Raw genomic sequence first — 25,933 nt, 5'->3', positions numbered from 1 at the left:
TGTTCTGAACCTTTTAAACCCATCTAAGTATAGCTGTCAAACGAGCCTTGTAATCATTAATTCTTTGCACTGCCTCGCTACCCAGTGAACCCGATCCAACACATTAGCCTACACATACATGGAATGCAGAAGTACCTTCAACTTCATTCTTTACGCAGTGAAATGAACATGTAAAATGTTGCCAAACCCCATGACTGGGTTATGAAAGTTTTCTTTAATGATGCAATCATTGGTTAGGGTTAAGGTTACAGTTAAGGCAGGGCTCTGATGCTGATGTTTTTATCCAGGAATGTTTTCTCTCACACACACACACATACACACATGCCCAACCCTCAAAGTGTGTTGCTATGGCTATGACATAAATTCCAAAACTAAACAATGACAAAAGTTCACTCCTTTCACGTCTGCTGAACAAGGTCCCTAGAGAGTATTTCCTAATCACGACTATTTTGACGCCTACATGAAGTGTATAGTTTATTTTCTTCGAGCGTATGTATGAAACAAAAGACAGACAACTATCAACCAATTATTTAATATGGTGCTTTTTTGGCAAAAAGGGTAAAAAAATTAAACAGTGAAAGACAGTGATCTACAATAAATATTTGTACAATCATGGCGCTAGCGGGCCATATGTAAGAAGTCGTAGCTCAGCTCAGCGATGTCAAAGGCCTGGGGACCGGAGTGGCCTTCGGAGGGGGACTGGTTGGATCCTTGGTGCAGATGCAGGCAGGCGTAGATGAGGCGCGCCCGCTGGTCCTCCACCTGGTCGTCCCCCCAGCGAGGGTCAGGCAGGCCAGCTGAGTAGAGGAGATGGTACACCGTGTCCATGTACACCTTCACAAACGTCCTCTTCAACTTTTGCAGGTCTCTCTGGAACACACACACACAAATGCAACCTTAAGTATATTACTAGCTTTACAATATGTTCAAGCACAAAGCATATTTGAATGCGGAGTTGAATCCTGGGTTAATTTCATAGAATGCTGTCACCTTGTCGGCTCTGGTCATATCCCGCTCAGCGTCTAGCCACGAGGTCTAGACATACAAACACAAGATGATTAGCTGTCAGGAGGGGAACACTAACAACATACTGACAATACATTTTAAATGATCCATGCAAGACAAACAATCAGTTGTCATGACATGACGGTGAAGGAAGTATCACAGTTTGGCACCTGGAATCATGAGCTTGTCAGGGAAGGATCTGGGAGGGGTCAAGATATTTTAAGCCGATACCTCGTAATAAGAGTTGTTTTTTCTTAAGACGCGTGTTGACATCGCAGGAACAGACTCACCCTGAGTGCATCCAGCAGGTCGGGCTGGTCGACGACCTCAGAGAAGGTAGCCAGCAGCGGACTGCAAATCACATCTGAGGGTGTGTGTGGGACAGAAAGAGACAATGAGAAAAGAAAAAAAACTGCACACAATCAGCATTCCTTCCATCCAACCTTCGCAGCATAACTTTCTAAGAAACACAAAAGAATCTGGAACATACACCAGGAATGACAATACCCGGTGTGTGAGTGTGTATGTATGCGTGTCATACCTGCATTCTGCATACTAGCCCGGTCCATCAGCAGAGTTTCAGCTAGCAGTTGTCTGTGCATGGCCAGCAGGTGTACCCCGCTCAGAGGCCCCACCAGGGTGTCAGGAAGAACACTGACAGAAACCGCAGACACACAGGGGTCAGTCCTACTGCTGGTACTATACCACCACAACAACAATATCACACACACACACACACACACTGACCTCAGTTGAGCCCTGGTGCGACCCTTTGGTGACTTTAATTTGACAGTGAGTTTGGGATGTTTCCTAGCCTGCAGCATCTGCTGGAGTAGACTTCCCCTGGCTGGGGGAGATCAGAGGGTTAGAATCCAACACCCTGACCAGATGGTTTATCCAGAAAAGGTGGTTCATAATAACAACATATTCATTTAAGAGACGCTTCTATCCAAGGCAACATGCAGTGGGTGGGTGGGTGTTGAACTTGCATACTCGTAAAAAGCAGTCAAGTGGTCTAACCACTGGGCTAAACCCAACTTGGTTAAGAACCTGGCAGAAAGGGTTTGAAGTGTTGTGTGTTATTTACCTTCCAGTGCTACAGACGGATCCACTGCTACCCTCTCATAAGGGGTCCCTCCGTTTACTGTCAGCTCATATGTCCTGCACACACACACACACACACACACAGAGAAACACACACACAGAAACACATACAGGCCCTGGGTCAGTGGTGCACCTAGGGGTGGAGGAGGGAGACGGGGGTAGGGGCCTACAGGAGGATCCCTCATGGGGGTGTATTACCTGGGGGGAATAAGGGCTCCGCTGGCATCAAACAGCTTCAAGAAGGCCCAGCCACAGCTCAGGTTTCCTCTCTCCCCTGTAGACTAGACAGACAACCACCAGGAATCCCCCAGGTCAAACATGCTAGCGCTTAGACCATGCTGCACTGTCATTCCAAAAAATAAATCAGCTGACCATTTATACATGGCTTTGGAAAAAAACGAGTCTGCTAAATCATGAGACGTAAATACTGCAGGCAGACAGCTTAGCCCCACATAACTGCTGGGGCTGCTCACGTTGCGTATGAAGGTGACCCCCAGCTCAAACAGGATGCCCAGCTCAGCAGAGTCAGAGTTGCAGCGCAGGAAACATTCCCCATCCAGGAGGCTGGCCAAAGGCCCTGTCATCTGGCAGAGCAAACAGGAGATGACTGACCTACTCCCGCAGAAGACATCCCCATGTCTATAAGCATGGAAGTATTTGTAGGTGCATACCAATATGAGTGTATATAGAAGTAATACATAGTAAGGTGGAGAGGTGTATACATGTAAGTGTGTGTGTGTGTGTGTGTGTGTGTGTGTGTGTGTGTGTGTGTGTGTGTGTGTGTGTGTGTGTGTGTGTGTGTGTGTGTGTGTGTGTGTGTGTGTGTGAGACAGTCTGAGTGTTTGAGTTTGGTGGTACCTTTGGGGAGAAGGTCCAGGTCTTGGGGTGTTTGGAGTTGTACGTTGCCCTGACAGTGTGGATGTTACTCAGCACCTGCCGGAGGGACAGACACACACACACACACACACACACACACACACACACACACACAGAGGTCAGCCTGAGGAGGGGACAACAGAGCCAGCTAGACACACAGCTTGACTCCTCTCTTGAGCCAGACACACTAACACACAGACAGCAGGCTGGCTAGCCTCTAAACTTCAAGCTCAGGGTTCCAGACATTCTTCCAAGGTCCTTTGACCCGGGCGTGGTCCTGACCTGGACTCCACTGAAGACGCAGAAGCGTACATGACGACTCAAGACGTTAACGCCGACCCCTGGGGTTGGGATCATCTTGCAGCTCCACAAGGTCACGCTCACGGATGCCCTCACCTCCCTGGCACGCACCTACGGTATCGCAGAGTCAAGTACAATTACATATCTATATGTAATTATAAAGCTGGATACTATATGCAAACTTCTTATGTAACGTGAAGTCAAACCCATCTGTCGTAGCTGACCTTTCCTGTGTCCGGATCCAGGAAGAGGTCTTTAAAAGACAGTTTGGATTGGCTGAGCTCAGGTTGGATGTAGTGGCCTGCTCTGTATGCAATACCTGTGTGAAATAAAGAGCAGACACAAATGCCAGATGTAGCCTTATTACAATTCAATTGCACAATATCAGTTCCATGGAAGACGCTAATGAAGAACATGGAATACAATATTTTAGCTTTGTAGTCTTCCTTTTGATGTAAAATGAGCGTACAGTAAGTGTGTGTGTGTGTGTGTTTGTTTGTAGGTAGCTTCATAACTGGACGTGGCTATTTGGTGAAGAGGGACACAATGATCTGCACCGTGACACAAGCTTCCCCCATCAGCAACATCCACTCACTTTCATCTAGTAGTTTAGAGAGAGTGGATGGTCGGAACCCTGCAGGGATAGCCCCCATGGCTGACAGCACATCAGTAGTGTCAATCTGTGGATCACACAACCACACAGTTAGAACAGATGGGCTTTTAAAATAGACAAAGATCAACTGTCAGTTCACAGAGGGTTCCTGTATGGGAGGGCAGTGTGTTTACCTGAGTGATGGCCTTTCTCACTGTGGTCCAGTTAGATTGGGGATCACTGCTGTTGGACAAGAAAGTATTAGTGACAGTGGCAGAAATATTCAACAACTTCTAATGATGTGTGTTTCTTAGTTTAGAAAGACCAAAACCGTTAGACAAACTGATTTCACGAGAAGTAAAAAGTGCAGTGAAGGAACAATAGCTTTGTGAACACTGACCCCTAGGGGTCGAAAAGGAGACCACACCTCAGATTTCCTTTGGCTTCACTAAGCTCTTCATCCTCTGAGTCCTCTTCGTCATCCTCATCATCCACATCAGAGTACTTCTGCAAAGTTATATGTGTTTGTTATAAAGGAAAACTAAAAGTCATAAATCATGCATTGGTTGGGATGGTTCTTAACTTTGCACTTCTTTATAGTTTTGTACTGTACCTGTAAGTAGGTCTTGGGAACCAGTCCCTGTTTGGACTGAGAGTTTTGAGCTAACCACCATCCATTCTCATTCTTCTTTAGGACCTTTAGGATCTCTCCCTCCTGAATCCACAGAAAAAAAAACACTTTTAAAGCTGCTTTCTCAGACACAGATCAATACGTTAACACTGCAAAGAAAATATTGTCCAGAAAAAAAGGCGTGACACTACTAAAGTACTATTGTCTTTGATCATGAAGCTCACTGTAATGGTAAGGTCTCCTTCCTGCTGCCCCTTCAAAGCACTAATGGAGATGTACATATCATCTCCTGGCTCTGGAATGTCTTCCTCAGACTCATCGTAATCCTCATCATCATCATCATCTTCCTCGCTCTCCTCCTCTTCCTCGCTATCGTCATCGGCTTTGGTAGGACCAGCCACACTGTAGGCCAAATTTTTACACGTGAGATACAAAAGTGAAAAACCTACAATGGAACACAGCAGCAAGTTTGAGTTGGAGACAAGAACTTGGGGTCAAACCTCTCAGTATTCCTATAAATCACATAGACAAACCTTAAGCTAGTTGTTCTATGGCAGTCTCATGCATCAAAATACTTGTGTGGCCTGAAGTCATCCTCTGTTGGGAACCTCTGCCTCTCACCTTGCTTCTAGGCCTAGTCTCAGAGCTGGAGAGACTTCCAGGGATAGGGCCTTCAGCTTCTCCGCTAAGCCCAGCAGACGCCTCTCCTCCTCCTGTTTCCTCTGGTCATAGTTCCCGACCGGGGCTGGCTCATCAGCCTGGAGAGAGGAGGGCACACACCAGGTACATAAACGTAAAGAATGCAAGAGCCAACACATGAAAGAAAACGTATATGGTTTTAAGTATGCCAACTGCAAATAGTTTGTGGGAGAGAAGCTTCACTGAATAATCAAAGAGATCCCAAGGTTGTGTAACACTCACTTTAGTTAACTTATTTAGTGTCTTCATTGTATCCTCCAAGGTACTTTGTAACTGTTTGCACCTGCATGGTGTGGTAATTTGAGTTAAACAGTTCCGTACAATTACAATGCATTGATGTGGGGATACGTATTAGTTTGTTGCGGTAGAAGACATTTGGGTTGTGTTAGTAGGTACCTCTGAGGTGCCTGCGTACTCTCTTGTCCATTCCCCTGCCGAACATCCTTCACCAGACTGTCAACCTTGAGAACAGTGAAAAAGAAACGTCATGAACATGGCAGTCTACTTGAAACGCAATCTTACCTGACTTACTTACAAAGCCTCATAAAAGCTATCGGGTGGCTTCAACAGTAGCTTCATGAACATTAGGTTGTTTTTTTAACTAATATTCCTCATGGCATATCGTAGGCCTAGCACTACGTAAACGAAGGTTTATACAATCATAAGCAAGCATGCTGGCAAGTCAATATCAAAAGCTGAACCATCAGCTTGCTAAACTAGTACTGTAGTGCTACATACAATACATACAAGCGAACATACATAAACTACAGTAACCACTTGACACACAGCAATTTTTATATATTAGCCTAGTTAGCTTGCTACAAACCTGTCTTTTGATTTCATCTGCCTCTCTTTGCACAGTTTGCAAAGGTCCTTTTCTTTTAGGAGCCATTTCTACTGGCTATTTATTTTGTAGCTAACTAGAGCTAGCTTGCTGAACTAATTCAGTCCACTATGGAAACTGACGCCTTTCTGGTCGCTAAGCACCGCTTCCTCCATTTTTCAAAATAAAGGACTTCTTTAGTGCACAGAAAATACACAAGTCTCAATTTTATTTTTTACGTACCAATAACAGAGACTTTTCAACAAAACAACATAAAAAAACATCAATTAAACATAAGACTACAGAAGAGAGGTCTAAACATTCTTCATACTCGTAAAGTAATATTAACTCAAATCTAAAACCATCCACAGTCATTGGTCAATATAGGCTATTTGAATAGAAAGCATTCATTTTCTTTGAGTCCCTGAAGTTATTTTTGTACACTTCACAGTTCAGTAAGTCTCCTTTTTGAAATAGACACACAGTTAATGTAATCTAGACTCATCTAATTTCACAAAAATTATCTAATTCCAGTAAATGTAGGCCTACTTGGTAAAAAAAAAAAGTTATCTGTAAAAATCTTGTTACTGAAAACTTTGGTGGTAAATTAGACGTCTGAATGTAGCTAGCTATCAACTGCAGGTATCATTCCTTACAGATGTTGTAACTAAATACAATGCCGGTGTTCGAGATTGGTTCCCCCCCACCCAACTTTTATATTGAAAAATAAAAAATAAACAGTTGTCTTGCATTATGATGAAGACATTTTTCAAATGTTGACTTTGTTAAAACCAACTAAAACGTAATACTGTTGGTACTTTTGCACTTTGGTATTTTACATTCATTTAAAAATATATTTAAATTATATTTTTAACCCAAAAAATTGTCTTTACATTCTCAAGGAAATACATCCAATGGCAACTTTGGTTCATCACATTTGACTTTGTATAGCTCCATTTGGCTGTTATTCAAGTAGGCAAACTGGGTGTCTACATCACTAGTGGAGTAGGACTGGGTCTTCCAGCATCGACGAATCAGCATAACGGTTCCAAGGATAAGAGGACTCGACATGAGAGAGAAACCACTTAGGAAGAACGCTGCAGTGTAGTCTCCTGTTGTATCAACCAGCCAGCCTAAAATGAAGAAAAGAGAGGAGTGGTGGGGGTGAAGGAGTGAGGATGTTTAATTGTCTCACATCAACAAATGACAGCTAAACACACTTTGGTGTCTTAATTACGCGTTACTAAACTCACTATGCTGAAAAGAAGAGAGTATGAAGCAATGGTGTTATAAAGAATATGATGACCATAATGACAAACAGATCACATGATAGACCACACCCCAACACTCACCTCCTATTGGTGGGCTAATCAAGTAGGGGATGGCATGGAGGAAATAAACCACTCCCAGGGCAGAGGTTAGGTAGGTTGACCCTACCACGTCAGATGTTACCACGGGGATGAGGGCCACGTAAGCCCCATCAAAGTAACCATAGAGCATAGAGAAAGGCACTAAGAGGGCGAAGGAATGAAGCAGAGGTAGGAAGAGACAGCACAGGCCCTCCATACCCACCGCCACCATGTAACTCACTGTACGGTACTTCTTCAAACACCTTCACAAGAAGAAGGAAGAAGGTGATTAGAAAAAGGGGAAAAGATTCATCAAAGGTAAATGATAGAAACAGTTACTTAAACATGTCAATCAGTTTGTAGGTTTCCTATCCATAAAAGATTTACTTCCTGTCTGTGAGCCAGCCGAACGTGATGTTTCCCATGATGCCAACGATCCCCAAAATAGACATGAGGAATGCGGCCTGCTGGTGGTCAACACCAACACTAATGGCATAGGGCACAAGGTAAACGAAAGGAACACTGCACCCATATGCCAGAAATAGGAAGGATACAGAGAGAAGCAGGAAGTCAGAAATCAACAGGAAGCCAAACTCCTCCATGGACTTTATACAGAGGCAGTCTCCTATGCTTGGCCTCACAAGCAGCCTAGGTGGGTTTACCAGCTTAGCATCCACCAGCTTCATGTCTGTTTGCCGTTTGGTGTCCACAAGAATAGTCCAATCCAGTAGTTGGACATCTGCCAGCATGGAATCTGTTAGCTTGGTGTTAGATGGTTTCATGACCAAGCTCTCTACTAACTTCATGTCCTCCAATTTTCCATTGACTTTATTAGAGTCAGTCAGTTTGATCTCTGCTAGTATTTTCTCAGTAATCGAACTGCTCACAACCAAGTCCTCCACAAGCTTCACATCTGCCAGCCTAGCCTCTGCTAGTTTGGGGTTGGCTTGCAACGTCTCAGTTAGATTCATCTGCACCAGTTTACCGTTTTCAAGCATCATGTCTCTATTACAATCTTTTGCGTGCCCAGCTATTTTCCTCTCAGCTAGCTGTTCCTCAGGCAGCTTGCTGTCCACCGCTGGTGTTACTTTGTACCCATTCTCTAGTTCTCTAGGCTGTTTTGTTCTCCAGACCCCTGCTGAAGGCTCCAGGGGCCTCATCAGCGCCCCACAAACACACAGGTTGGAGACGAACCCCCCCAGGATGAGCAGAGCACCTCTCCATGAGTAGTACTCAATTAGCAGCTGGACAGCGGGTGCCAGGATAAAGGTACCGATGCCGCTTCCTGACATGGCTATGCCGTAGGCAAGGGCCTTCCTCTCATGGAAGTATGAGCCCACCATGGCCACCGCTGGAGTGTAGCTGAGGGCAAACCCCAGACCTGGGAGAGGCGGAGAGCAAAAGACAAAAAGAAAAAAAAGAATTCAAGATGTCAGATGGCTAAGGAGTTAGGGAATCAAGCTACTAATCAGAAGGTTGCCAGTTCGATTCCCGGCTGTGACAAATGACATTGTGTCCTTGGGCAAGGCACCTCCCCCTACTTGCCTCTGGGGAATGTTGATGTACTTACTGTAAGTCGCTCTGGATAAGAGCGTCTGCTAAATGACTAAATGTAAAGATGTAAACCAGGAAACTACTCAGTTGTACTCAATTTAACTACTACTCTTATGTAAGGGTGAAGGCCCTACAGTATGAATTTGACATTATATGCTGATTGCCTGTGTTATGGGTAAGGGTCTTCATGTGAGAACTCCCAGGGTGAGGTAGCAGTGACCTGCTTGAGGCCTGTTCTAAAAGGCTTACCTGTGAGAACTCCCAGGGTGAGGTAGAGGTACTCCAGGCTATTGGCAAAAGAGCTAAGGATCAGGCCAGCCGAGGACAGCAGGCCCCCTAGGACCACAGTCACTCTGCAGGACAGACGGTTCCCAATGAAGCTACCCAGGGGTGCTGCACACACATAAACGCACACACATACATCCACATTTATTTAACCAACTAGTGGCAGCTTATTACAGGACATATACAGTGCCCTCCAAAAGTATTGGAACAGTGAGGCCAATTCCTTTATTTTTGCTGTAGACTGAAAACATTTGGGCTTGACATCAAACGATGAATGTGAAACCAGAGATCAACGTTTCAGCTTTTATTTCCAGGTATTTACATCAGGATCTGATGCACAAATTAGAAAATATCACCTTTTTGTTCGAACCCACCCATTTGTCACGTGAGCAAAAGTATTGGAACATGTGACTGACAGGTGTGTTTTGTTGCCCAGGTGTGTCCTATTACATACATTATTCAATCAATAAATACCACTGAATGTCTACACTCAGGTTCAGATTGGGTAAGATAGGTTTTGTCTATGCAGACTGTATTCAGAGGTGAAAACAACATGAAAACCAGAGCGCTGTCTTTGGGTGAAAAACAAGCAATTGTGAGTCTTAGAGAAGATGGAAAATCAATCAGAGCCATTGCAGAAACATTGGCCATAGCCAGTACAACCATTTGGAATGTCCTGAAGAAGAAGAAAACTACTGGTGTACTAAGTAACAGACGTCGAACAGGTAGACCAAGGAAAACATCAGCAGTTGATGACAGAAACATTGTGAGAGCTGTAAAGAAAGACCCTAAAACAACTGTTAGTGAGATCAGCAACAACCTCCAGATGGCAGGAGTGAAGGTATCACTATCTACTGTTCGCAGAAGACTTCATGAACAAAAGTACAAGGGCTACACCAGAAGATGCAAACCACTCATTAGCAAGAAGAATAGGAAGGCCAGGCTGGAATTTGCCAAAAAGTACAGAGATGAACCTCAAAAATTCTGGGACAAAGTTTTATGGACTGATGAGACAAAGATTAACTTTTACCAAAGTGATGGAAAGGCTAAAGTTTGGAGAAAGAAAGGAACTGCTCATGATCCCAAACACACAAGCTCATCTGTGAAACACGGTGGAGGTAATGTCATGGCTTGGGCTTGCATGGCTTCTTCTGGGACGGGCTCATTAATCTTCATTGAGGATGTAACACATGATGGCAGCAGCAAAATGAACTCGGAAGTCTACAGAAACATTTTGTCTGCCAATTTAAGGAAAGATGCAACCAAACTGATTGGCAGAGCCTTCATCATGCAGCAAGATAACGACCCAAAACACACTGCCAAAACAACAAAGGAGTTCATCAGGGGCAAGAAATGGAAGGTATTAGACTGGCCAAGTCAATCTCCAGACTTAAACCCTATAGAGCATGCATTTTACCTGCTTAAGAGGAGACTGAAGGGAGGAACCCCACAAAACAAACAACAACTGAAAGAGGCTGCAGTGAAAGCCTGGGAAAGCATCAAAAAGGAAGAATGCAAAAGTTTGGTGACGTCAATGGGTCACAGACTTGCTGCAGTTATTGAAAGCAAAGGATTTGCAACTAAATATTAAGTCTTATTCACTTAAATATGTTTTAAGTATATCTGTTCCAATACTTTTGATCACATGACAAATGGGTGGATTCAAACAAAATGTGATATTTTCTTAGTTGTGCATCAGATCCTGATGTAAATACCTGGAAATAAAAGCTGAAACGTTGATCTCTGGTCTCACGTTCATTATTTGATGTCAAGCCCAAATGTTTTCAGTCTACAGCAAAAATAAAGGAATTCGCCTCACTGTTCCAATACTTTTGGAGGGCACTGTAGTTCTGACACCTGTCACTTGAAATTACATGCATCTTATCAATCACATCTTGGTTTGAGTTCTGTTTCTGGGTTCTGTACTAACTCTCAAGTGCTAATATGCAATCGACAGAGTGGCACAATCGTTGTTACTGAACATGCACTTTCATCTAACAAATATACATCAGTTGAACCAATATCTTGTTTTTGTGATAAGGGGGGTCAAAGGTCAGACTCAATGAAGCTGCAGCTGTTGAGCCATCTGTTTACATTTCTATAATTTTTTGTCTAGACTTGATGAAAACTGTGTTGGTGTATTCAAATTCAAACTTTAGTATAGGATTTCAAAACTGTCTAAATGACTATTCACTTTTCTTGTTTTGAGGGGCATGTGAGGCAACGGGTCTTACCACAGAGCATGGTAGTGCAGTCCACCAGAGAGTGGGTCCAGGCCGTGCCAGAGTAATCCTTCCCAAAGTGAAGCTGGAACTCTACAAAGAAGATGGACACACATCTACACACAGAGGGAGGACAAAAGGAGACCAGTTTTAGACTAAACAGCCCCTCTCTAGCCTTGCTTGGTTTACTACACTGTACAAATACTCTGAGACATAAATATGAGTTGAAGAGTCTATTCTGTATACCGGACGAGCTGTTTGGACAGTAGGGACTCTTTATTGGTTAGTCAGTAACATCAGTACCAGAAAGAGAAATCTTGGACTCTCTGTAGTCCAGCTCGGCTGTTCCCAAAAACCTGAACTGGCACAATGACTCATGCTGGCCAAGCGTCTAGCCATTACATAACTGAAGGCTTTCATAGGGTTCCATTTAACACCATGACGGCTTATGGCCTGTGACCAAAGCCCAAGTGGAGAGAGGAATTTTAATACTCAGTGTTTAGCAATATAATACAGAGAGGAAAAGTAAAATGCTGAGTTTGGCCAAAATCTTCCCAACCTACCCAGAGAACACTGAGTGAAGCCAGGCCAGGATGGATGGAATCCCACTGCTCTAGTTTTGTTAAGTTTATACCATACTTGAGAGTACTGTGCTACTAAAGACAATGAGGAAATAAATGTGTTCATTTGGTTTGGATGTTTTTGCTTTGCTTGGGTGAACAGTGAACTGGAGCATCTTGGTGCCTCATGCACTAGCCAGTATCATATTTTGTTTTATATGAAATTATATGTAACACCCTCATGAAATAGGCATGGCAAGTAGTATTTAAAAGATGAAAAACAAAATAGGCAACATAACTTGTTTAACTGTGGTGTGTCTGGATAGTTGACTTAATCCTCAAGCATGCCTTGGTAACCTGAGCTGACCAAATGTACACAATCTCATCCAGTCACTCATCCCCTTCCTGTTAAGGCCTTGTCCAGTTCACAAAAATACATTGAATCACTTGTATAGATGGAACTTTGTAGAACTGCATTCACACACAGACACACCACTCCTACAGGCACACTACTCCCACACACTTACCTAGTGACAGCACGGGTGCAGATGGTAGTGAGGAAGCAACCAGCTACAATCATCCACCCCCAACCCCCATCAGGAGGGGTCGCCTCGGCCACCTCGCTAGCTATCTTACCCCGCTGCTGCATCTGTATTTCCCCCCCTGTGCCCGCCATGCCCCCTCTGTCGGCGCTGCTTCTGCAACACCTGCCCCCTGCCGACGTCTCCTCACAGGAAGTTCTGAATGCCCGGTTAATCTGCAACAAGCCAGGGTTTCTCTCTTTCTATTTCTCTTCCTGGTTCTTCCTCTCTGTCCCCCCCACCTTCTTTGGCACAGCAGGTAGGGGAAGCTGCTCACTACGTGACACTGTAAATACAAAAACAGATCACAGAGTCACAGAAGGGTCATACATGTTTTCAATGTCTCCATCGATTCTGTTTCCCACTTCTCACATTGTAGGGGCCAGTGGAGGTGAGACAGTGATACATTAGTATTACCAAATAACACATTTTTGTTACTGTGTGATCTGCCCCCTGGTGTAAAGCGACTGGCAGTAGGCACACATCAATTGAAACAGTGTATAGAAGAAAAAGGTAAATAACTCAACACATCTACAGTATAACTTCTCTGGATAGAACTTAATCAGCATTTCTGGTTGTCAAAAGGAACATTGACTTGCGGGTGCTTGGTCAAAACAAAAGGCTGACCCATCAGGCCATCTGAGATGATAGCTTTGGGAAGAAAAGGCTGCTTGTTGTGGCAGAACCTTGCAGTGACACACAACGTGCAACGTCAAACAAAGCCTAGCTTCTCCAGTCAAAGAGCTCTCTTCCAGATCACTAGGGGACAGCCAATCATCTGCTAAGACTCGTTCAACCTTGTAGTTGAAAAACTCCCTGTTGGTTAATAAGTCACGTTTCCCCTTTCCGAAATAGCAAAAAGCATCCACATGCTGGATGGAAATCTCCAATCCCTCTCCCCAGCCACGCAAAGATTGTATGTGCACTTCACACCAGCGTTTTAGTTCAGTTGGTCTTAGCATAATCCAATGCCAGTACAAGTTGTCAGGGACAAATGCCTTTTCCAAAGATAAGAAACATCGATGATTCAAACAGCTCCAATATCCACAGCATCAACTCCTAAATCTCAACATGGAGGCTACAGTAAAGCAGCCCTTAGATTTGAAAGGGGATAGTGCGGTAATGTGCGTGTGTGTGGACGTTCTGTTCTCTATATTTAACTGGCAATAAGTAGTTCGTTTAGCGTACGTTTTCCGTTGTAAAAAAATCTAAAAACTCTGACGAAAAAAGAAGAATAGAAAATAATATAACAAAGAAGTCTAATTCTACCAACATCAATATATGCTCATAGACCGCATCTTTAAAGTTGTGATTATTCTTTTAATTCTAGGCCTACATGTAGCAGCACCACTGGACCAAATTGAGCCTTGATCCATATCCCCTCAACCAGTCGAATCACGTTGTCCGAAAACATCAACCAATAATAATACCAAAACGACGCAAAAAAGTGCACAAAAGTATAAAAATACATTTTAACATAACTTTATTGCTTTCTATACTTACTTTATTCCTATCGGGTAGCGGTATTCTGGACGCATTTTTCAGGATGCCAAATGTAAAAAAAAACACGATCAACCGATGTGTTGGATAAACTTGAAGGTTTTTTAACTTCGTATACCCATCATGCGCTCAATACGAGCGCTCAGGCCCGAGGGGAACGGGATAACTGGGAGTGGGGGGAACTGGAAACCCCTCTTCACTTGCAGAAAACGCATAATCTAAACAATGTACGGCCCGCCCCCTCCGTGCTCTCACTGTGCAAATGAATGGTAATTTGGGCTACTAAGTGTCAACATTTTCCAATGTATAATAAACCGCCAATGACCTGTGTACCTGATAAAGATGATCTCTCCCTCCCACAACTCTTCTAACCAATAGAATGCGACGCTGTCAAAAACATTGTGTCCTCTGATAAGTAAAAAAAACAACAGGAGTAGCAAAACACTCTTGTAGATTTGTTTATTCCCTTTGTACAATTGTATTTGTTTTTTTAGAAAAACGAAATCTCTTCACATAAGCACATTGCACTCAGCAGCAGCAAATTGTCCTTTACTCTGTTTCATTTTCTTTTCAAGACAAATTTAACTGCAGTAATACACCACCAATAGCAGGTCTGACAGATTCTTAACAGATTGCTGGTGAATATAATATTTACAACTTTCTACAATCACGTTAACAGTTATACAGACTTGACCTGGTCCATCTGCTAAATATAACAACCCAGTTAGTAATGTTTACTCAAAAAAGCAGCTAGAAACATAATCAATTCTATCTTACAAACAGGATTCTTAGAGACAAAACCGTTTGCATGATGCTGCACATTAAAACATTTAACCCAGCAATGCTTGCTTGTTATTGTGCAGTTTTGCTCTAACATGGAAATCAATAGAGAAGCTGCTGTGTAACCAGTTTTCTTCCATGTCATCCAGGCCCTGTCTGATCAGGAATACTGTTTAATGTTGAGGTTGGGAGGGATCCTTTTACTTCTTCACTCTAAATCTATGGTCTTTAGAATGGGACTAGACACATGTTAATTTGATGAATACATGTTGTACACTCAGAATAAGGCCTCAGCCGTCAACAATGATTAGAGCTTTCATGCACCAACATTAATACTAGATTTAAAAGGTGGTCTTCTGGAGTGTCAAATAGGCGTGTATATATGCATGGAAAGGAGAGATAAAGCTTCAAATATGTTACCTACATACACTGGGCTACATACTTTAAACTGGGACAATACTATCCAACCACATCCAGCACAGGGACACCACGATCTGTAATCTTAAAGAGCCCTGAGATGGCCTCATTGGTTACGATCAGGGTTGGCCCAAGCCTATATGGGGCCCTAAGCAGAATTGATTTAGGGGCCCCTCTGAGTCGCTTTGAAAATAAATTACGTTAAACTGTAATTTAATGTGCTCTTGGGGGCCCTCTGGTGGCCAGGGGGGCCCTAAGCAGCCGCTTAGTTCGCTTATGCCTTTGGCCGGCCCTGGTTACGATAATTCAGTTAATACACTATAGACTGAAACAAGAAGTCTTCACTTTAAAAACAAAAAATCTAATCTCCAGTCATCTGCTGTAGGGGGTCAAACATAATTCATGTGTCATTCCTTTCCTCAGACAGAAAGGTTAGACCAGTAAACTGGGGTTAGAAGCAGCAGAGAACTTTACATAGAGATCCAGCTAATCCGATTTATAAGTGCATAGTTGCATATGGGGACAAGATACACTAGCATTATTATCTATCACAGACAACTGAAGGCTTAACCCAAATAACAATTTTTTAAAATTATTATAAAATAAAAACATTTAACATCCCCTTTCAGAATAAGGATTTGTCCCCCTGCATTAAACATGGCTACAGGTATATACTTCCTGCAAGCCGAGTTCACAATAAAAGAGAGTACCAGAGAAGAATTCTCAGTCAACTATTCCTTATGATCTAACAGGGGCAGAAACATAGAAAAGAATGTGAAAAACTGGAAAGCAACAAAACAGAAATGCTCAATGAGTAAAAAAAAAAAAAAAAAAAACACAACAACAAACATAGGAAGGTGTAGGGCACTGACATGTAGAGTAACACAAAGGCAACCAATCAGGGTTGAGATGAATGTAGGGTGGCACAGAGTAGCCAATAGGGGCTATCCAAAGTGGCACCTGACTGAGTGAGGTCACTGAAACTAATGAGTGAGGTCAGTGAGACCAATAAGAAGAGAAGGAAGGCAGAAGAGACGCAGTCGGAACACACAAACATATAAATCACAGGGATCAGAACCTTCTGGAACATCCTAACACAGGGTTAACATTCTGATGACATTCTGTTTCAGAGGGGGTTGCCAAAATGCAACATTAGATCACACAGAAATCACAAATCATTCTGTACTGTACTGGTGGTTGCATCATTGTACATGCATTAAATGAACACGTGGCTGGTCAGTTGTAATTGGCATTCCTGTTACCTATAGTAATAGGTAATGAATGCACACTTGGTATAGTGTTAAAGTCTTTCAAGCACATTCATTTAAAATAACTAGAAATCAATGAAAGTGATGATTTCCAATATCAATCTGGAAGACAACAGATCTACAGTAAAAGTCCCGCTACAATTCCAAAGGGAGAAAGACTGCAGGCAGAATTTTTAAATCATACACCGAAATGTTTCCAGTCATGTTAGCATTCTATTTATCTTATTAGAGCATGATGATGAAATTCACATTGTTTTGAACGGTTTCACATCTGATCATCACCCCTGGGTTGGTTGGGCAGGGCAGGGGGTCTGGACAAGACATTGTGGGAAAGGGAAGGCTCTCTTAGAGACAGAAGGCAGATGGGTAAGGTAGGCGCTCAGAGTTAGAGTTCAGCTTTGTGGCGGTGCGGTGCCTAGGAAAACACCAAGGTACCCAGCCCCCACCACACCCTGAAAGTCTCAAATACCAATGGCGATGGGGGGGGGGGGGGGGAAACCTGTAAAAAGGGAACAGCTGCATCCTGTCTACGAGTGAGAGGTCCTGCTAATAAGACACTAGCCTCATCAACCCAGCCTGTTGGTCCCTGCATTTGATACGACTGAAGCAAACCCCTAACTTTTAGCCATCAACAGTGTGTTCAAGGGTAGAGGATGAAAAGCAAAGGCCATGTTTTGTAGGGAGATTCAGAGGGAGATGAAGAAACAGCAGGAGGAGAATGAATACTTTTCCCTTTTTCTAACTAGACTGGAAAGAAAGACATAGAAACCTAACAGGTTTTGGCTTCAGTGCACTGTAAAGTATCGCTAGACTTCTAACAGTAGCCATTTACGCAGAGTACCAGATATTTTAACATGCACATCTCTATATCATGTCCCTGGACACATAAACCAACCAGGGATTATACAACACCTTTAAATTAGTCACAATAATAAAATATCTCTATTTTTAGGGATTTAGGGAGATGGAGGATATTTACAAGTTGTTAAATTATTGAATGGCCTTTTCCAGTATCCGTTTTCTTTTTCGTTTCCTGTAGCGGTCTCAAAAAGAACGTTCCAGCAGCACGGTGGGTTGATGATGTTGATGACATCTTCCACCTCAGGACTCCTCTGAGGTTTTTAGCAGCTCCATTAATGCCCCAACTGCCCCAAAGTACCCCTGCAGAGAAACACACAGAAATGTGAAGATGAAGGCTACATCACATGCATACACCTTAAGTCAATATGCCATAACTTAATTTCATCAGTTCCCGTTTCACACTGAAAGAACGTGGCCATGTTTACAGAGCCGCGTGGCATGTGAATCAGGCTCGCAACCAGAACGCAGCGCAGCAGTGCTTAGACCCGAGCGGGTTTCTTGTACCTCATGTTCAAGGAACAGGGCCTTGAGCTGTCCCTTTGACCAGAAGTCCATGGCGTACGCTAGAAGTTTGGTAGACACTGTGTTGATCCGTAGGAAGTTTCCCACAAAAACTACCCGTTCAATTTTCTACAAGTGAAAAGGGTTGTAACAGTAAGTGATCTCATACCAAAACTCACCAGGCTCTAAGCAGCTATTTTAGAAATATGGAAAAAATACACAAGAAATATGGTATTTAAGTAAATGTAGGTATTTCAGTCAATGTACAGGACACAAAAGACAGGAACTCCTTTAGTAACTGAGAGAATAGAACAACTTTGAGGACAAAGAGCAACCCAACAGCAGTCAGTGCAACATTATTCAATTATAGTCTGAGGAAACTGTGAAAGACCATTTGGACTGTTTATCAAATTCAGACAGGGGCCTGTTTTTCAAAGAACAAAGCTAGATTTCATAGCATCTTGATTGAACCATATAAATATCCTAGGTGATTTGTGTTAGCCTGGGGACCAGACGAATCTGAGAGCTCATGTTTATTTGCTCTGGCAGATTGGTCTGCCACCTTCCCATTCAAACAGATTACATTTCCCAAATGACAAGCCCATCACAACCGTTTATCTAATAAGGAGCAGGTTTGATCCAATGACTGTACAAAGGAGTGCTGATGAAGCATTCAAACCAATATGACGTTTCTTTCCTCTATTTGGTTTTATCTATCCAATTCTGTTCAATTGCGTCCAGAGGCATTTCAGTCTGCACCAATTGATACCGCTACTTGGAAATTGAAAATAAAACAGAAAGGTTCTACTAAGACTAATACCCATTTTGCTAATTCAGGCGACGCCCGACAACAGTTGTTTTATTCCAGGTGAGTTGTGCTTGTGTAACGGAGTCCTGTCCAGAAGGTGGTGATGTTGCTCTGTACTCTTTGATAGCCCTGTACAATGCTGCTTGATCACCATGCTACAAGGCAACAATGTAAAGAAGCTGAAAGCCCACAGAGAGACTCCACGCCTCTCTGCACAACCTGTCCAACCTGAAAGATGCCCCGCCCCACACCTTGCAGCACACCTTGCAGCACACCTTGCAGCACACCTTGCAGCACAGTACATCATGTTTCTGGTTCTTTCCTCCCACAGCCTGAAACTCATAGTGTCACTGCTGCCTGGCTTACTCAGCTGGGTTACGTCAGGAAAGGGTGGGGGGGGGGGGGGGGGGGGGGGTGTTATTGATTGTTTACCTCGTTCACAGCACACATGCGCGCAATGGAGCCAATGTTGTTGGTGATGGAGACCAACATGGCTCTGGCCAGGTCCTCCTTACTGATGCTGTCCCTCTTATCCTTACACATCATCTGTCCGAAGCTGGGGGTCGGCATGGAAACAGACGTCATGCATGTCAGAAAACATGGTGCTGAAAGAGTGTGAGAGTATACGTGTGTGTGTGTGTGTGCATGGAGCTGACCTGGAAGCGACTGCCGAGCCCTGCAGACCAAAGCGTTCATAGTCTCCTCCGTAGATGTCCTTCACCAGCTTGTCTACATTGGTAGAGTCCCCTTTACTGGCCATCTCCAATGCCTCCTCAAACGTCTCACAGCCAGTCAGCAAGCAGCACAGGCCCAGGAACGTACCACCTCCCAGACTAGAGGGTGGGAGGAAGGTCAGTGACATACAGGTCCACTTCACGGTCAGCGTGAGGTCACTATGACTGTCAGTATAAGGCCACTATGGTTAAACTCAGTTAAAGAAAAAGTAAAAGATTAAAAATACAAACTTTAAATAAAAGATTAAGACATGGTCAAGACCAGTTAGATTTAGACAAGAAGTTGTGTTTTCCTCTTCAGAGTTACAAGGTAACCCCAAAGCTGAGTCTGGAATTCTGTGAACCCCAACAAATACCTTGCCAGCCACCATCATGTTTTCTATTCTGAGGAGCTCAAGGTTGAACCCTGCATATTTATAGCGTCTCCCATGTGCTGCCCTCCTCACCCACTGAAGGGACAATAAGCAAATGTGGCAACATTCTGTATGTCATTGACACAGAACTCAGCCAGTCCTCCCTGTGATTGTCCACTAATCACCTCAAATCACCTGTGTCATCATTCAGATATGAAGCAAGGCTGGGTGACTGGAGGTCGTCACTGGCTGGCTTGGTTATCTGTGTTATGGTAAGCAATAACTAACTGTTTCCTTGTAAGTCTTTGGAGGAACATGATCATCTCCAGTACAGGAACTACTGTACAGTCCTTTCGAAAGGACAGTTTGTTAAGCTGCACATACATAGCACACTGTTCCTAGGAAGGGTGGAGATTTGTCATGAGTTACTAACTGGAATAAGTGGTTATATACCTGGGTGCTCATCCTAACTCCCCCCCTGCTGTACCTGGTGCCGGTGACCCGTTTGTACTGGTCCTGGGAGTGGACGGCCAGGATGCTGACCCCGGAGCCGATGTTGACCAGCAGCATGGGGAAGGGGTCTTCCAGGCTGCAGGGGCGCTTCACGCAGCTCTGCGTGTCCGACGGGTTCTCAAAGAAGTAGCACTCGGGGTGGCCGTTGAAGCCCACCTGGTCCACAAAGAGCAGGCCGTGGATCAGACAGTCCAGCTCGTCCAACTTCAGCAGCTCCAGGTCAGCCATCTGAAAGACAGGTTCAGTGTAAAAATGATAGTAAAGAGAGAAAAACAAGGGGGCAAATAGAGGTTCAGTAGCACAGGATAATAAAAAGAGTGGAGTAAGAGGGTGAGAGTGAGTGAGAGAGGTGGATAGTGAGGCGATAGTACATCAAAACACGACAACTGAGGAGTTGGTGGAATCAAATTCTTAGATCACGCTTATCCTCTGTCCTCTTCCACTTCACCCCAACGCCCCACCCCACTCTTACTTCTTTTAGCCGACACCATCCCACCCCAGCAACCTATCCCCTTTCACCCCATCCCCCTCCACTCTCTTTCTCTCTCTCTCTCCATAACCTCTTTCCTCCTCCGCACGCTCACCGCCATGAAGTCATTCTCAAACTTGTAAGCCCCTCCCCCGGTGGCGCAGAGCGTGGTGTGCAGGCTGGAGAAGTTCTTGTCGCGGCCCATCTGGATGAAGCGGTGCATGGCCTGCGTGGGGAAGCGGATGAAGTGCAGGTTCCCGGTGCGTCCGCACATGGTCAGGTTGCGGAGCTCCAGGTGCACGTCGCGCACCCCCGTCTTGCCGTAGGCCACGTTGGACAGGAGGTAGCGGCGGATGCTCTTGAGGTTCTCCACCTCCTCCTGCTCCTCCTCCGCCGTGATGTCTTTGGGCTCGAAGTACACCAGCTTCACCAGGGTGCCCCCGATGTCCATGCCGAACCAGGGGAAGGCTGGGGACAGAGAAAGATCGAGTTGAGATATAACATCATATTGGGAGTTTTTAACCACACACACAGGCCTATGTTTTCCTCTTTAACTGCATTTACTTGTTGGATTCTTCCTTGATGCCTCTGATATTGAAACCGCTAATACAACAAATATGTTCATACTAAATTGTGTGCAGTCCATGTACAGTAAGTTAATGTGTATCTGAGTCTCTGACATTAGAGTGCAGGGTCAAGTAGAGAAGAAAGTACACCTAGCTACCACTGCAGGCAATAACCACGGCAACGGTTGAGAATCATGGTTGTTATGGAAACATGCTTCTATGATTTTTTTCTTATTTCCCTCCTTTGGCCACATTAAAATACACATCAATCTTCTTCAGTGAGCAGACTAGACTTGCAGCACAGACGAAGCATGGAGATTATTTTGAAAACACAATGTGTGATGATACTGTACATGTTTCTGACTTAAGGTTCTGTTTTATTGTATTTTTGTATTTTTGACTTACATGCTTGACAAACTGGTGCAAAACCGATGGGAAGCTGTGCCTTTGATCGTATGAGTGTGGGAGCATGCATGTTCATCTCAGTCTTGGACGAACCAAAGTGGACTTTCTTTGTTTTCCTTTGCACTGAGTCTTTGTAAAGCAATTTCCTAACAGTGCAATCAGTGGTGAGCTCTTTCATAACTGGGTGCTGTGAAGTGGTAGCCTTAGCACTGGCAAAGTCCACCCTCTGATTATGAATTGCTGACATGGTGTTGTTATTTCTCCACAGAAAGACTCTCCAAGACTTCAAACCAATACTGTATTAAAAAATATCGAAAACCATCTAGGCCTACATCCAAAAATCTACAAATCAAAGTCCTAATGCTTGGGTTTGTGAAACTGGGTTTATGTAACATTCCAAATAGGTCCAACACTACTGTTTGACAAGGCCATTACAGACCCATTTACTCAATATTTGTTTTACATTACATCTCACTTGTTGGCTGGATAAAGCGCAGGGGCTGCAAAGTACACAGAGCCAACTACTCCAGCCTATATCTAATGTAACAGAACTGTCTATTCCACAACACTGTTAGAGCAATAGCCATTATTGCCTGCTAGGTATGAGCCCTAAAAAGCCCACACACTAAGCAGTGACCTCCTCCTACTAACCCTTTGGTAAGAATCTAATCAGGGGGCAGCAACTCTGGGGAAACCAAACATTCTTTACCCACTGCACCTCAACTGAACTTTAATCTGGTGGGCTGTTACACAGTCTGTCTGTCTGTATCCATTCGATCTTGAACCAACTGGTAAATACATATAAATGTTCCAGTCAACACCCCCAAGTAATGTCCAGGCTGACTTAGAGTCACATGTAGGTGAAAGGTCTGTAAAACAGCATCTGCCATGACACAATGCTACCACTGGGGGAGTGAGTTAGGTGGTCAGGGGGAATCTTCTCAGGGGACAGATGAGCCGAGAGCAGGGTCAAACAATAAGAGAGGAGACAAACAAAGGGTGGGAGCCAGAACATTTCTCAGATAGTGAAGGGGTAAATCAATGTAAGAACAAGCTACCTGAAATTGACATGGTACAGCATACTCTGGAATGCATCAGACAAAACATAACACCAACAACACCAACATATTCATGAGAGAATCCACTAAAAGTCTCAATACAAAGGAACAAATGGTACAAAATGCTAATTTGTCCAAGGACTAATTTCAGTGTAGAAGTTTAGTGGGGTAATGGAATGATGTTGCCATTTCTCTCTCAGCTTAATTTAAATGATCACCGACTCACCCTGTTTGGCCTTAAACCCTACTGAAACCTGGGTTAACGATTCTTGTTAATGATCTGTGAACCGGGAGTGGTACTGCCAGAACCTTGACCTGACCTATAGACAGATAAGCTCTATGTCTTTATGACAGTTACACAGAGTGGTCACTAGACAATGACCCCTGTTTTCATTACAAAATATTACCACCTGGCATGTCTGAAATCCTGAAATGCTTTTGTGACACCATCAAATCTTACTGTCATTTGACGGAATCTGTCCATGTAACGGTATTCTTGTCTGAGATTTACTGGGTGATATTTGTGTTATATGGCTTCCTCTTAGACAAATCAGAATAGTTATTGTGACTGACTGACACTATGCTCCATATTGAGCAAGGCCGTCACTGATACCACACAACAGGGATACATCTCTACTCATGACAGAAGAGTTGACCAATACTGCTCCACAGCTACACTAGAGAGGAGGACCAGGTCCTGGCCTCAACCTTCAATCTCATAACAGATGTGGATATTGCTAGGTGATACTGATACCAGGTCACATGTATGAAGCAAGGTTTACAGTTTATCGGTGCATTGTCTTTGTTACAAAGATAAGTGGAGATATAAAGTAGTTAAAAGATTGCAAATTGCAATGTTTGACCCTTAGCTTATATTTAACACTGTATCTGTATTTGTTTTATTCACATGGAATGCACGAACCTCTCTCCATCTCTCTCTTTCTTCCTCACTTTCTTTAACATTACTGGAGATGGTGTTTAGGAATTCTGACTAGCAACCAATAGGATTCAGAACATAGAGCAAAGAAACTACATATTCACTATAAATCTAAAAACGTACTAAATTACAGAACACTGTGGAGACATTTCAGGCAAACATCACCCGTATGGTCATTTTATTTCCAAATGCTAACCTTAAACCCCATTTCAGTTGCATTTACCCATCAGGTTATACATTGAGTTGAAGCAGCAACACACTTACCCGGTTTCTTAATATCTTTCAGCTTCATAATAACGAGTTGCTGGTGTAAGCAAATTAATTAATATGAAATGTTTGAAGATTCTGGACAAAAAGCACCCAAAGTAGATTGAACTCAGTGCTGCAATCTGCTGTTTCCACAAATGATTCTGCCAATGCGCAGGAACGTTAACGGAAACGTTACTGATACATTCCAATCACAGCTGTCTGTTTTGATCTCAACAGCAGCATGCGAGGAAGTACAAGTATAGCAAAAAGCGAAGGCGGCCTCTCCTTGCTGAAACGGACAGAGACAGATTATTGGCCGAAATACGCCAAGCCCTCTATTGACCAAGAAATAACCAATCATAAGCGCGTCTGTGCAATCGCATGTTTAATGACAACAAAAGGTCTTTATCGCGTGTTTCTCTTCAGTCACAACATTACCATTGCCAAAGAGCCATAAACCAAAAAGACATAACACGAGCATACTTCTGTGTACTTAAGGTTACTGGTATAGGCTACTCAGCGTACCATGTCTTAAGAACTGTACATTCGTCAAACATAGGCTTCATTACGGATCGAGCAATGACTGAAACACGGCGATGCATGCAAGCTTGCAGCGATTTTTTTTGCAGTCGGTACAGTATGGTTAGCAAAAATAAATTGCCATTCCACAAAGCTGATCATGTCAATGTATAAACACAGTCACATATTACTCAGTATTCCCTTACGTGGTCGATTCCTCTTCAGAGACTCGACTCGACGTCGTAACCTGCATCTCTTTGCAGGGGACCCATTCAGTTGGTCATCGTCGGGATGGAGATTTTCAGAAACGATATTGCTGCTGTCACCACTACAGTTCGCGCTAGAACTGTATGCACTGCAGATGCCGTTGTTAACCTGAGCATGAAGGTCCCGTTGCAGTCCATTTGTATAACAATGTCCTTTTTTGTCTATCATAGATTTGGCTTTATCCATTGTTTTTGCTAGCTAGCTGCTAATAACCATACAGCGCTGCGCTTGACGTGCTACCAAAGCGAGGCAATGAGGTCACTCGTGCGCCCAGAAAGCAACCACTACACTCAGCGAAATTAATTTTTAATTTCACTCTTTGGCTAGACTACAAGGATACCCCTTGGCAAAAACGAAATATTTTCTACAAAAGTGCAAATCAAAAGGCGAAAAGGTGCAGTCCTAGCCGTCAAAACACGGTTTGGTTGAGGTCACTGTCGGTCATTCTCACAGCACTAGCTACACTGCCAAAGCTTTGAAGTCAGTCAACCAGCCGTTGTGGTGGCTACGTCACGGTTCCTAAACTCGTTTGCCCTTTTCTAGATTTCCATGGGTAGCCTATCTATGACAGTGACGGAACAATTATGAATGCCAAATTTGCCAATGCAGTCACCTTAAAATATGCTATCTGCTTTATTCATCCGTTACGTCAATGAAAGTCGCTCACCAAATTATTTTATGCTGTTGTATAAAGCCAGGCTTGTGGGAAATGTCAATGTCGATATGAGAGTAAAGGAATCGCACACTCATTTACTTTGGTTTCTTATTTAAAAATGAATGGTACAATTTATGTATAAATAAACTAATATGGGTACAGTTAACGTAATATAATTCAATAATAAATATATATGAATAATTGCAGACTTATGACCCAGGCTCTTTTTGAGCTAATCACTATACTGGTAATTTGTATTTAATCCAAACACCACTAATGTGACCTGTCCGGAAAGTTAATTACTGCAGTGGATACAATTGATTGACCTATTTTGATTTATGACAACATTACCATGTTAACGTTGGGACCCAGGTGAGACTTCTACAAATGACTTGTGCCATCTAGTGGTCATTATGATTCCCTCCTTGTAACGTTACAACTTTCTAGTGTACCACCTTGCTATGCAGTCCTGTTAGAGGGTTTTTTGAGTCA

The 25,933-nt window shown here is 43.5% G+C and overlaps 3 protein-coding genes across 6 annotated transcripts; all 3 read right to left on the bottom strand.

Moving 5' to 3' along the window:
• Nucleotides 1–516: 516 nt before the first annotated feature.
• On the bottom strand, nucleotides 517–6,148 carry nphp1 (nephronophthisis 1). Of its 2 annotated transcripts, none has more exons than XM_047029450.1 (20): nucleotides 6,034–6,148; nucleotides 5,604–5,668; nucleotides 5,430–5,490; nucleotides 5,130–5,266; nucleotides 4,733–4,910; nucleotides 4,491–4,592; nucleotides 4,305–4,384; nucleotides 4,072–4,120; nucleotides 3,881–3,965; nucleotides 3,510–3,604; nucleotides 3,268–3,396; nucleotides 2,968–3,042; nucleotides 2,583–2,693; nucleotides 2,308–2,390; nucleotides 2,093–2,166; nucleotides 1,753–1,852; nucleotides 1,547–1,659; nucleotides 1,296–1,369; nucleotides 991–1,035; nucleotides 517–870 (listed from the first exon to the last, which is right to left on the bottom strand). In XM_047029450.1, exons 1-20 carry the CDS (start codon nucleotides 6,097–6,099, stop codon nucleotides 619–621), a joined length of 1,974 nt encoding a protein of 657 aa, XP_046885406.1. In that variant the 5' UTR covers nucleotides 6,100–6,148; the 3' UTR covers nucleotides 517–618. The 2 variants fall into 2 exon arrangements, with proteins under 2 accessions (XP_046885406.1, XP_046885407.1); XM_047029451.1 differs by having other exon boundaries at nucleotides 4,072–4,117.
• A 143-nt stretch (nucleotides 6,149–6,291) lies between these two features.
• Nucleotides 6,292–14,229, bottom strand: LOC124473862 (monocarboxylate transporter 12-B-like). Its single transcript, XM_047029563.1, has 7 exons — nucleotides 14,085–14,229; nucleotides 12,528–12,867; nucleotides 11,453–11,556; nucleotides 9,183–9,326; nucleotides 7,767–8,760; nucleotides 7,383–7,642; nucleotides 6,292–7,163 (listed from the first exon to the last, which is right to left on the bottom strand). Exons 2-7 carry the CDS (start codon nucleotides 12,674–12,676, stop codon nucleotides 6,928–6,930), a joined length of 1,887 nt encoding a protein of 628 aa, XP_046885519.1. The 5' UTR covers nucleotides 12,677–12,867; nucleotides 14,085–14,229; the 3' UTR covers nucleotides 6,292–6,927.
• Nucleotides 14,230–14,526: 297 nt separating this feature from the next.
• Nucleotides 14,527–25,324, bottom strand: pank1a (pantothenate kinase 1a). Of its 3 annotated transcripts, none has more exons than XM_047029991.1 (7): nucleotides 24,726–25,319; nucleotides 20,901–21,253; nucleotides 20,291–20,544; nucleotides 19,373–19,549; nucleotides 19,149–19,272; nucleotides 17,912–18,037; nucleotides 14,527–17,707 (listed from the first exon to the last, which is right to left on the bottom strand). In XM_047029991.1, exons 1-7 carry the CDS (start codon nucleotides 24,970–24,972, stop codon nucleotides 17,648–17,650), a joined length of 1,341 nt encoding a protein of 446 aa, XP_046885947.1. In that variant the 5' UTR covers nucleotides 24,973–25,319; the 3' UTR covers nucleotides 14,527–17,647. The 3 variants fall into 3 exon arrangements, with proteins under 3 accessions (XP_046885947.1, XP_046885948.1, XP_046885949.1); XM_047029992.1 differs by lacking the exon at nucleotides 24,726–25,319 and adding an exon at nucleotides 24,016–24,259; XM_047029993.1 differs by lacking the exons at nucleotides 14,527–17,707; nucleotides 17,912–18,037; nucleotides 19,149–19,272; nucleotides 19,373–19,549 and having other exon boundaries at nucleotides 19,558–20,544; nucleotides 24,726–25,324.
• Nucleotides 25,325–25,933: the final 609 nt, after the last annotated feature.

Source organism: Hypomesus transpacificus, chromosome 11 (assembly GCF_021917145.1).
Source record: "Hypomesus transpacificus isolate Combined female chromosome 11, fHypTra1, whole genome shotgun sequence".
Lineage (NCBI taxonomy): Eukaryota > Metazoa > Chordata > Actinopteri > Osmeriformes > Osmeridae > Hypomesus > Hypomesus transpacificus.
The sequence above is the reverse complement of the archived record's forward strand: the minus strand, read 5'-3'. Positions and strand labels throughout refer to the sequence as shown.